The sequence below is a fragment of the Canis lupus genome, chromosome 4, assembly GCF_003254725.2.
Source record: "Canis lupus dingo isolate Sandy chromosome 4, ASM325472v2, whole genome shotgun sequence".
NCBI lineage: Eukaryota > Metazoa > Chordata > Mammalia > Carnivora > Canidae > Canis > Canis lupus.
Genome location: NC_064246.1, coordinates 68,454,452 through 68,466,531, shown reverse-complemented (window position 1 = coordinate 68,466,531; position 12,080 = coordinate 68,454,452). Strand labels below are relative to the sequence as shown.

The 12,080-nt window shown below is 47.0% G+C and overlaps 1 protein-coding gene across 6 annotated transcripts in view; it reads right to left on the bottom strand.

Moving 5' to 3' along the window:
• Positions 1-9,703, bottom strand: part of PLCXD3 (phosphatidylinositol specific phospholipase C X domain containing 3) — a 184,884-nt gene extending 175,181 nt beyond the window's left edge. For 3 of the 6 annotated variants that reach the window (XR_007410366.1, XM_049109298.1, XM_025436442.3), the window contains exon 1: positions 9,363-9,693. Coding sequence is in view for 4 of the 6 variants with exons in the window: in XM_049109298.1 (XP_048965255.1) it covers positions 9,363-9,465 (103 nt within the window). In the remaining 2 variants the exon portion in view is untranslated. Of the gene's footprint in view, positions 1-9,362 lie in introns of all 6 variants that reach the window. The other 3 variants (XR_007410367.1, XM_025436446.3, XM_025436444.3) reach the window with 3 other exon arrangements.
• Positions 9,704-12,080: the final 2,377 nt, after the last annotated feature.

The following is a 12,080-nucleotide window of genomic DNA, read 5'->3' as shown; positions in this document are numbered from 1 at the left end:
TTAGCTTTGGCAAAATACAGGTCACTGGCAACCTTGATAAAAACAATTTTAGTGCAGTGGTAGGGAAATAATGAGATTAGCATGGGGGAGAGAGAGAGAGAGAGAGAGAGAGAGAGAAGGAAATAATTTCAAGACAGAGGGCATGTTTTTACAAATATCAGGGAGAACTAGTACCATGGAGAGAAAGGTTGGTATGGAAAGAAAGACTGGTATGGAGACAGAGGGCTTTTTCTTTTTTTTTAAACAGGGGCAATAATAATATGTTTGTGTACTGACTAGAGTGATCCCGCAGAGGTAGAGAAAAATAGGGACATAGGAGAGAGAGGGGATGAGTTTGGGAGTAAACTCTGAGGAGATCTGAGTCGGTAGGATCCAGACCACAAATAGAGAAGGTGGACTTAGGAAGGAGTAGATTCAGGAATTTGTCTTACATAAAGAAAATACAGAATATGCACAAACAGATGCAGGTAGGTTGCTGGGTTAATGGTGGGAAACTGAGAAAGTTCTTCTCTGTATTTTTTTATGTAAAATATAAGGTGAGGTCCTAAGTTTAGTGAGGTGGGAAGGAATATTGGTTTGAGGAGCAAGAAGATATATTAAACTATCGTCTCAGAGAACAGAAAAATGAATTTACAGGGGATATGCAAGAAGATATATGGTCAGAAATTTCTAGTGAATTGAGGCATCCAGGCTCAGTAATGTTTAGCCACTGAAGTTTTCTGGGATTGTAATAGGTAAAAAATAGAGGTTAATGAAGTTAAATTTTTTCCAGGTAAGCAAAACAAAAAGGAGTGAGATAAAAGAATTAAGGACATTTTCAAGACTGGGACTCTAATATCAGACCCAAAGAAATTGAGCAGATACAAAGAGAAATAAGGACACGAGGGAGTGATAAGAACTAAACAAAACAGTCCTGTAGCCTTCCCTTCTAGCAACTTTCAAGTCAATCATCCTCTTGACTACCTCCCCCCCACCCCCACCCCACCCCCTACTTCCCACCCCTTCCCCTGGAGAAAAGCCCAGGGCAGGATATGGCAGGAGTGTGTTTAGAGCTAACTCTGCTAAAGGCGGCCCTGGTATCCTTCTCTTCCTCCTTCCTCCACAGAGGAGTGTGGCTTGAGACGTAACGTTGAAGTAAGTTCCCATTTACCCATTAGAATGTCTTTGAGCACATCTTCCTCTTCACCACCCAACAAGCCAGAGGGAACTTCCAGGAAAGCCTAGCAGGCAACTAAAATTGCCATTCATCATAGTCCACTTTTCTTCATGAAATTAATTCTCCAAGTGAATCAAGAAACATAACCATCATTTATAACATTGACTAAGGATAAACATGGCTGCTTCCTAAAAATTAATTCACAGGAAGAATTCTACGTGAAACATAGTGTTAGCTGGCATTTAAGATAAAGTGGTAACAGAGCTGTCCATTCCCGGGTTTGTGATGAAATATAGGAACATTACAAGAGCACATCTAAGGAATCAATGTGCCATCTGCTTCAGTACCTGGTCTCCGGAGGTGACTAATCCTGGCTGCTTCTCAAAAATGTTTAACCATCTCCTCCTGCCCCTCTTCCTGACCTATCTTCCTCTCTTAATAGAGCATAATAAAAGCATATGGCTCTGTAGAAAGCTTCTGGAAGCAGAATTCCATCTGAAACATGGTAAATTTCTCTCTTCACTCTTCCCTGCCTTCTGGAATATATAATTTTGATATTTTTCTGGCCTTCAGTCTTCTAAGACAGATCCTAACCCCACCCAGAGAAAGAGAAATAAGAGAATATATAAGTTTCTTGTGGGTTCAAATGCTGCATCTAGAAGTTCCTTGAATACCCATTAGGGTTTTCCAAAACTAACGCTTTAAGGTAAGAGACAGCATTGTTGATCATAATAGGTAAAAATTTCTAGATTAACAGAGCTGACCCCTTTGATCAACATTAGTTAAAATGTGTGCATATATAGGCATGTATGCATGAGATTTAACATTTTCTTTAAGGCTCAGAGTTCATCTATTACCCTACTATTCTGCTTTTAAACAATGGAGGTGTTAGCGATTACTTTAGGTCTGTCAGTTTATTTGGCTCTGTGTTGTCCCAGGCTGCTCACCAGGAATAATAATATGGATCCCACCCATATTCCGACTCTGGACCTGTCTGGAGATAGGATTAATTAGGTAGCATCCACCAGAGGTCTACTTATAGTGCGGGGGGGGGGGGGGGGGGGGGGGGGAGGGACAAGTTTCTTGGAAAAGTAGTAAAGCCAATACACACTACATATGTGTACACACACACAAATAGGCGCACACAGAGAGTGGGCTAAAATTGAGAATAATGCAGAGTACAGAACAAAGTCTATCCCACATATTATCCTCTCTCCAGTCCTCATAAACTCATACCTCAGTTAGGGCACAACAACAAAAGAATCCATATAAATTCAAAAAGCTCTTTGGCTGAGATCCATACTAGGCACCAAGATTGAAGGGTTCTATGAGTGTTGGCACTCACAGCTCTAGCAGTGACGGCAGACAAGATCAGAAGTGGGTATCCACAGCTTCCACAAAGGAGAACCCAGCTCTGGGAACCTTTGACCACAGCAGAATCCAGGGACCTTGTTACACACTAACATCCTCATTGTTGGGTCTCTGCAGATGTAGCACGGGCCCTGGTGGGACTGCCAACAGCAGTGGTATTTTAGGTATACAAATTATGGAAGCACACTTCCTCTAGATGTCCCATCAGCAAAAGTGACAACTTTTCAAGGTTTCCCTGAAATAGGAAGGAAGAAAAATGGCAGATACCATGTATATGGTAGTCCCCAAAATTGGCTTATAATGCATACTTAAGAATTTGTGGGCAGCCCAGGTGGTTCAGCAGTTTAGCGCTGCCTTTGGCCCAGGGCCTGATCCTGGAGACCCAGGATCGAGTCCTACATTGGGCATCCTGCATGGAACCTGCTTCTCCCTCTGCCTGTGTCTCTGCCTCTCTCTGTCTCTCATGAATAAGTAAATAAAATTAAAAAAAAAAAAAAAAGAATTTGTCCAGAGATTTCTAGAACTACTTGGAAATCCATTGAAGAGGTGCTTGGGAAAGGCCAAAATGGACAATTTAACATGATTCTGATTTTACTCTGGGCAGGGTTTAGGAACACCTACCTTCTGTGTCCGTGCGTCTTCATTTCTTAGCCTTTGCTCATGAATATTCCCTATGTTACTAATGATGTATGGCACCCAACAGTCTCATTCCTCTTCTTTGTAACCACGCTTTCCATTTTGATTGGGTGGAGTTGGAACTAAATATGAGAAACTCTAAGTAAAGACATGAGAAATTTTCTTAAGGGTGTGTAAGCCTTAACATACAAACATTGTGTTATCCATTTTAGCAAATTGAGGGGTTTTTTAATGTTTGGGATACTGATTACACTCAATAACTACAATTCAAGTAAGTGAGTTATGACCACATTTATGTTTCTATTCCATTCTACGTCAATGGTGCTTCAAATAAATGAGGTATAGTTTGCAAATACAAGATTGATCATTTCCTTTTTAATAAAAAAATCAACTTACTGTTTACCTTTGTTTTTGATGGCTTTCTGATGCTGATTATTAACACATTTGCCTTCATAATACCACTGTTGCTCAAGAGCAATATTGAAGTTTAGCTTCTAGATAAATTGAATGACTCTATAGCCTATAAATACAACAATACTAACTGGGCCTGTACAACAAAGAATGAGACCAAATGGACAAAAAACCAACACAGGAATGTTTCCTAAATTGCCATTAGTGACCGACCACTAGCATCACCAAATAGGCTGATTTTAAGTGCTGTTGATGGCTGATAGCAGTACTTTAAGGATATGAGGGGAAAGGTTTTACATTTATCACAGCGACCTAATTTGAACACTTAGGTAGCAATTAAGTCACATTTATGTTCAAGGTGCATGATGAACTATAATATGAGTTATCAGTATGTTCCCAACCTGGGCCATTAGCCTTGAGTCAAATACTCACATTCTGGCTCTAAGCCTGATTATAAATTTGAACACTCATAAATAGACTGCATGGTCCAAAAGAAAGAGCTTAGTCAAAGATGTATATTTAAATTTGGCTCTGTCGCTTACATAAAGGTTCCCCATAGAGCTACCCTAAAGCAGTGTTTTTCCAACTTTAAATGTGCATAAAAGTCACCTAGGGATCTCGTTAAATGCCTATCCTGATTAAACTGGCCTGAGGGGTGGAGTCTGAGGTACATTTCTACCTCCCCTGGTCCCTGGACCAACTTTGAGTGGCAAGGCCTCGGAGGTTTATTGATAGAACATGTAGAAAAAAGTGTGTGTACATGGGAAAACATTTTGTAAGCTGTAAAATGGCATCAGTATCACTTTATATTAATAGGTGGTGATTCAGTTCAACTCATCAAGAAAAAAATCCTAGAATAAATGATGTTCCACATATTTTAATTTTTCCTTTTTTAGCAAAATCAAAAACAAAACAGGGAATGGGAAAGACAACACAAAAAAGGTATTCATCCTAAACAACTTTGCTGTTTTTTGGTTGCTTTTAAAGATTAACTTCAGCATCACCGTCCTGACTAAAATGATGAGGAAAAAACCCCAACCCTGCTTTTTATTTATTTTCTTTCCAACCCTGCTTTTTAAAAGAAATTTGTACAATTAGACCCAATCCTAGATTTGTCCTGTAGATGGTCTCATCCCAATCAAAATAGAAATAGTAAGTTACAAGGAAAAGGAAGACAGCTGGCTCCAGAAATACTGGAACATGAAAAGATTGTTGGGAGGAAAGAAACGAAAAAGTAATAAGAGACACAAGAACACAGAAATCAGAACTGTAATAAACATCTAGTTTCTCTAAGTGAAACTGCTCTTTTTCATTGCCATTGGCATTTTCTGGAAGAAATGAACAAAATCGCCAAGTGTAACTATTGATTTCCAAAGCATTTCTGTGTTCCTTATCTAAAGTACAATCAACAATTCCTGTTTAAGTGGCAGTTCGAAAACTGACCCCTGACCACAGAGGACAAACAGGGGACCAAAGAAGGAAGCAGGCCACCCCAGAGTGGCATGTGGCAGGTTTAATAAGCAAGGGAACCTACATACAAGGCTTGTCTTGGGTGACCACAGGAAGAGTCCATCTTCACACCCACCAACCGGAGGAATCTTAAGAGTTTATATAGAGGCAGTGCCTGGGCTTGGTCACGTGTAGTACTGCCAGATGGTCTCAATAACAACTTACTCTCTTAAGGCGGTGTCCTTGGAAAGAGCTCCAACTGTGGGAACAGTGGGTGGTCACAGTGCCAAGGGTAGGGAGGGTGTGAGGAGCCTCTGATTGCTGGGGGTCCATCTTTAGGGTCAACTGGAGGTCTCGGCCCCTCCATGAACTCCAATACCGAGGAAACATACACTCTCTCTGAGTCCCAATACCACAATAGCTTGGCCAATCTTTCATTATCATAGGGTCAGTTTGCTGTCTTCTGTGAAGATTTTCATCGCCTATCAGAAAAGGTATGGAGAAGCCCTCCCATGGAATAAAAAATCCTTCCTGGTCTTTCAGATTTTGGATAGAACGATTCCCTACCGTATACCCAGATCACCAACACCTTACCCACACCAAGCAAAAAGCTTGCTTCCTCCCATGATGGATCTCTTTACCACGGTTCTGGAGGTGCCAGGATTATAGGGTTAGAACTCTCCTGCAAAGATGCCAGAAATTGATCAGCCTCACTTTCACCTGAATTTTACCATTTGTCTTCCCGCCTCCATTTCTGTCTATTCTCTCTCACCTGCCTGTCGTGACAGGAAGCATCACGCATAACCCAAATGCCAGGATATTGTTTAAAAAACATATATGAATGAAAATTTGGTTTGGTGTCATCAGAGACTGGAAGAAATGACGAATGACATTAAAATCTGAGTAACTGTCTATGTATTCTGACAGCACCATGACTTTGAAAGATAAACTGGAAGTAAAACTACTAATACAGATTACTAACTTAATCCCTTAGGCCAGTCAATACCAAATCATGAGGCCATTTAAATGCAAAACAGCTGGGCAGCCCCAGTGGGGTGGCGCAGCGGTTTAGCACCCCCTGCAGCCTAGGGCATGATCCTGGAGACCCTGGATCGAGTGCCACGATGGGCTCTCTGCATGGTGCTTGCTTCTCCCTCTGCCTGTGTCTCTGCCTCTGTGCGTGTGTGTCTATGAATAAATTAATTAAAAATCTTTAAAAGAAATAAAATAAACAACATTTCTGGTAGCATTCAAGATGCAGACTGCAGACACTTGAGAAATGTTTCGAGAAGCCAGAACAGTACGCATGGTGGGGAATATCCCACACCTGCAGATTGTTCTTTGCACTAGCCCCGGGTAATCTGGGTCAGCTGCCCCAGGTGGGTGGCCTCTTAATTAAGCAGCTCTTCTCTCTCTGGTTGCTTCACCTAAGAAAACCTGAACTTTGAGGATGACCGAGCAGTCATTCCCTTCCACAAAAACACTTGCATGGTGCATCAGGAGTGGTTTTAAATGGTGGAGATAATTACTTAATTCAAGCTGTAGCAACTGGCCAAGTAAACATGTAGCAGCCAGGAAGCTATTAGCATGATTTTAAGGCAATTATTCCATTAGTGTTTAATAGTCTCCAATTAGCCTTCTCTATCAAAGTTTGAATGTCTCTTTTCCTCCAAAAATTCTCACAGTTGAATAATGCAGAAAAGTACCAAACCCATTTTACACCTAGATTTATATATATGAATTTACCAAACCAACTTTACAAAATCATGGGGAAATTCAGGGGTGTAGATTTGGTGAAATGATTTTTTTTTTCTTCTCAGAAGTACTGGGGCTAAGAATGGGAGGCCTTGCAGGAGATTCATATTAAGAAGGGCTGGGAAAGCAGTGAAAGTTCCCCCTGCAATCAATGCCACAACCCCTCTTAGTATTATACTCAAAATGGATCCCATGCAAAGGCTTCCATTCTTACCCCCAACGCCTCTACTGGGAGACACGCAGAATATCAAAGTCTCTGACCTCAGGAAAGAAAAGGAAAATTGCCCTGTATCCTGCTAATGCCTAGTTCCTTGTCCCCTCACCCTGGTTAGTAGCTGTTGCTACTGAGCTACCCAGATACAAACCGCAATGCATTTCCCTCGAAAATCCCTAGGAGGGGCGGCCTGGGTGGCTCAGCGGTTTGGCACCTGCCTTTGGCCCAGGACGTGATCCTGAAGACCAGGGATCGAGTCCCACGTCAGGCTCCCTGCATGGGGCCTGCTTCTCCCTCTGTCTGTGTCTCTGCCTCTCTCTGTCTCTCTGTCTCTGTCTCTCTCTGTCTCTCATGAATAAATAAATAAAATCTTAAAAAAACGAGAAACTTAAAAAAAAAAAAAAAAAGAAAATCCCTAGGAGACTTTCCCTAAGGACCACGTAAGGGGTCAGATCACTGATCTGAGGGTAAATCATTTGCCTTTACTAAGCTGCAATTTTTATATCTATGAAATGGAGTTCGTAGTACCAGCACTGCCTCCTTCATGAGGTTTGGGGAGGGGTTTGGTGATCTGAAAACTGAAGAATTACAGAAATATTATATAGATTCTGACATAGCATCATACCATCCCTCAGAACTAGCATTGTGAACGCGGGCTTTTAAACTCCCTAGGTATCTGGCAAGTCACCCCTCAGAAGGCTGGCATCAGAATCCTTGCCTGTATTACCTTTGATGTGTAGGGAAATGCTCAGGTGAGATTCTATGAAAACAACTGCCTAAAGACCAAGTAAAAAGGAAGCGGATAGAGCGCCTGTGGAAGGGAGAGTGAAATTTCGCCAACAAAGTTGGGTACTTCCTACTGTCTCCTTCCAAAGGCCAATCCCCAGGCTCACCCAGGTAGCAGAGTTAAGTGCAAAGTGGGGAGGCTGGGCGGTTCTTTCCCTTGGAGATACTTGGGCTCTCGGGAAGCTACCTTTTGAGAAAAAAAAAAGGGCAAAAGGAGACAAATCCTTCCTTCAGGGGTTGGCGCTCAGAGTGCAGCCTGTGCCTGTCCTCGCAGCCAAACATCACTTGACTAGACCAGTGATTTGAGTTACTGATCAATTCCAGCGCTGCTGATTGGGAGCCTGTTGGGATTTTTCAAAGGAATCCTTCTCCCCCCGCCCCCCCCCTTATCCTGTCTTCCTCCAGTGGCTGAGAGGGGGCGCTGGATGGGGTGGTAGATCACGAGGAGACAGACCAGAAGGTCGAACTTGATAACCCGCTGGGCTCGGGGCGGGGGGTGGACTACCTGTGGGCCAACTGCCCTCTAGCCTAGCCGGGTCCTGGGAGAACCGGCCGTCTGCACCCTCAGCCCAGGTGAAAAGCCAAACTGGCAGGGACGTGCGGCCGTGTCCCCGGCTGTCACCCAGCACCGCTCCCGGTCTCGGGCACACCTGAGCTGGGGGCCGGTGCGCGCTCCCGCCCCAGACACCTGCCGGGTCCCCCGATGCCAGCCGCGCGCGCCGGGCTGCAGCCTCCGGATCCGGGCGGCCTTGCCCCGCCTTGCCCCGACCTCCTCCTGGGCTGTCGGGACGCTCGCACGACCCCGTCTCCCCCCGGGTCGGCCCGCCAACCGCAGCCCTCCGCCGCTGCCCCCGCAGGGTCCCGAGCCACTGCAAGGCTGCGCCCTCCCGACCCCGGCGCCTCCAGCACTTGGCCGGGACCCAGACGGCGAGCGCCCGGCCCGGCCCGGCCCGGCCGGGAAGCGGCGCCCCCGCCCCCGCCCCCGCCCCCGCCGCCGCCCCCGCCCCGTCCCTCCGGCGGCCGGTCAAGGGCAGCGATCCCGCCGCCGCGGGTCCCTGAACTTTCCTCGCTCTTCGCGAAGCGCTTTGTGCCTTTCACGGAGACTCGGGGCGAGTGTGAACGCCTCGGCGCGGTCTGACCGCGAAACCTCCCGAAGACGCTCGACTCCGCCACCGGGATGGAGGGGTCGGAGGTCCCGCGGCGGCAGCCGAGCCCTCGGGACAGCGGCTCGCGCTGCCCGCGCCCTGTCGCCCCGCAGACCCGGCAGCCGCCCTCGCCCCCAAGTCTGCGAGGACCACGGCGGGAGGGGCGCGGGGAGCTGCCGCCCCCCCCCCCCCCCGCCCCAGCCCTGCCGCGCAGCCTGGCAGCTTCCAGAGCCCAGCGCACAGCAGTCACCTTGACTGGCCGCGCCGCGGGCCCCAGAGGTTTGCCGGGCGCCGAGGCCCGAGGGCGGCCGGGCCGGACGCCCTCCCCTGGGGGCCACTTTCCCTCCCCGGGGGCCGCCAGGCAAGTTGGGGCTCCGCGGCGGAGGGCGCAGGGCACAGGGCGCGGAGGGGGAGCGCCCCGCCGGCTCGGCGCGCCTACCTGGGATGGCCAGATTGGTGAGCGGGATGCTGTGGATGCTCGCGGGCAGGGCGGCCATCCAGTCGGCGAGTCTGAGCTCGTTCTTCCCCTGGGACGAGGCCATGGTGCGGGTCGGCGTGGCGCGCTGGCGCCCGGCTCCCGGCTCCCGGCTCCCGGCTCCCGGCTCCCGGGCAGGCTGGCAGCTGCGGCCGCGAGTCCCCGCCGCGCTCGGGCCCCGCCGAGTTACCCCCGGCGCGGCGCCACACCCACAGGATGGCGCAGACACATGCTAATTTTAATAATTATTCAAAACACCCCCTGCTCCCCCGGAGCCTCCGCCAGACTCCGCCGGAGCTTTTGTTCCCGGCGTCCGCGCTCGCTCCCCGCGGTGCGCGCCCTCCTCCCGCCCCCCCCGCCCCCCCCGCGTCTCCGCCCCGCCCCGCCCCGCCCCGCCCCGCCGTTCCGCAGCGGCCCGCGCCTCGCCTCGCCTCGCCTCGCCTCGCCTCTAACTTGGTTCACCCAGACGGGGCTTGCTCGGCCCTCTGGGGTCACTCCCCGGTCCCGCCTGGGGGAAGGCCGCCTCGGGGGTGGACCTAAAATGCCTCGGGACGCGGTGCGGCATCCTGGGCTCTCAGGACTTCGCATCCTCAGCCGAGAGCTTTGCTTTCCGTCCGCTACAACAGGTTGCGCCCCTGCTCAGCCGGGGCCACGGCGCTGCTCGTGGCAAAATGGGGGTCCTGAATCACCCCTCGATCTTTGGAGTAGTTGACAAGTGTGCAAAGAGCAGGCAATCCTAGTGATCCCTGCTTGATCCCTGGCACCCTGTTCCAGACTCTGCAAGGTGAAGAAGCACTTCAACCCCTTCGTTTCCTGGACGGTGCAAAACCTGTGCCTGCTATGGAGAGAGCTGCCTGTGTCCTCTCTGTGTCGGTTTTTTTTTTTTTTTTTCGTGGCACTCCGGACAAGGCTAGAGCCCGATGCTAGAAGCAAATCACATTTCCCAGCGACATACTGTAATTATTGCCAGTAGCATTTGGTGGAATTTATTTGGCAACATTCAAAATGATTTATGCCATTGTCTGATTTTTTTTTTTTTTCATTCCTTGGCAGACTGGAGAGATTGTGTCTCTCTCAGGAGAAATCACTCATTGAGCCTCCAAAGAACTGTCTTGGTCCACCTGCTTTCAGATGAGAGAGAGAAGGGAAATCGTGTTTTACAAATGTGATGAGGCCAGCGGTGGCCTGAGGAATGTATAAGCAGTACGGTGAAAACAGGCTAGGTCTTTGCAACCCAAAGAATGTAGAGGCAGTGGTGTGTAGATCCTGTTCCTAAGTAAATGCTGTTGGGTTGGGGCGATGAGAACAAGGTAGGAGAGAGCTATAAAACCTGGGAATGATCATTTCGTTTCAGCAAACCCTACATTACTAAAAACCACAACTAAAGGTTGCTTATTGTATGAGGATTTGGGGTTCACAGAGTATTTACTCCAAATGGGATGCACTATGCAAAAGATGGGGAGAAGAGATCATTCCTCATCCTTGTGATCAAAATTTCCATTGCTTCCTAGAATCAATTCATAGCTTCGAGAGAACATGGTAGGGTTATCTTTAAGAAATGTCCTAGGATTTTTTTTTTCCTGGGGTAAATCTTAATATTCTTGCTAGCCCAGTAGGAGCCCGCAAAACCTTCTGATTAGAATGAGAATTTAGCTTGCTGTAAGATTCTAGGTCAAGAGACCTACAAATACCACTCTTCTGACTAATATTGGTGTTCTGCTGGCATCGTGGGAGGGCCGTGCATGAGGAGAGAGCTCAGATCTGGGAATCAGTTGCTCTGTCTCAGAATAGTTGGGGCAAGTCTTCTTGTGTCTGCCAGCCCTGGTTATCTCCATTATAAAATGGTGATAATAACTCAGAGATTCGTGGTGAAGCTTCCAGGAAGGAGTGTATCTGAAAAAACTTTGTTATCAGCAAAGCATCACACAAAATGTGAGATGTATGTCTATTAAGATAACATATGTTTATTTCCCTCATTGCCGTTTCTATCCTCACAGAGCATTCATCTTCAAAAGAATGAAATAATTATTGGATTTGGGGGATATTTTAAAACAAAATACACTTTAAAAACGTGCCCTGGGTGAAATTAGTCAGTCGGAGAAGGACAAACATTATATGGTCTCATTCATTTGGGGAATATAAAAAATAGTGAAAGGGAATAAAGGGGAAGGATAAAAAAAAATGAGTGGGAAATATCAGAAAGGGAGACAGAACATGAGAGACTCCTAACTCTGGGAAACGAACTAGGGGTGGTAGAAAGGGAGGTGGGCAGGGGATGAGGGGTGACTGGGTGATGGGCACTGAGGGAGACACTTGATGGGATGAGCACTGAGTGTTATTCTATATGTTGGCAAATTGAACACCAATAAAAAATAAATATATTATTTACTTCCTTCTTTTGGCTTTAGGCTCCATTTACTATTAAAAAAAAAAGTGCCCTGTTCAAGTGTGTTGAACTTATGTGTCTCTAAAAGGTTTGTGAAGCTTTTTTTTAATGAAACTACTTTAAATGTTGAGGAACGTTGTCTCTATAAAGAATTGTACACTTGCCTTTTGGTGAAGCAACAATCCCTCCCCTGTTTTATCTCCTTTAAGTTTCAGAATTTCTAATATATTGGTTTTGCATGAAATTTCACATTTCTCAGCATGCAACCCACCAGAAAAGACAGGGCTGGAAGTTGA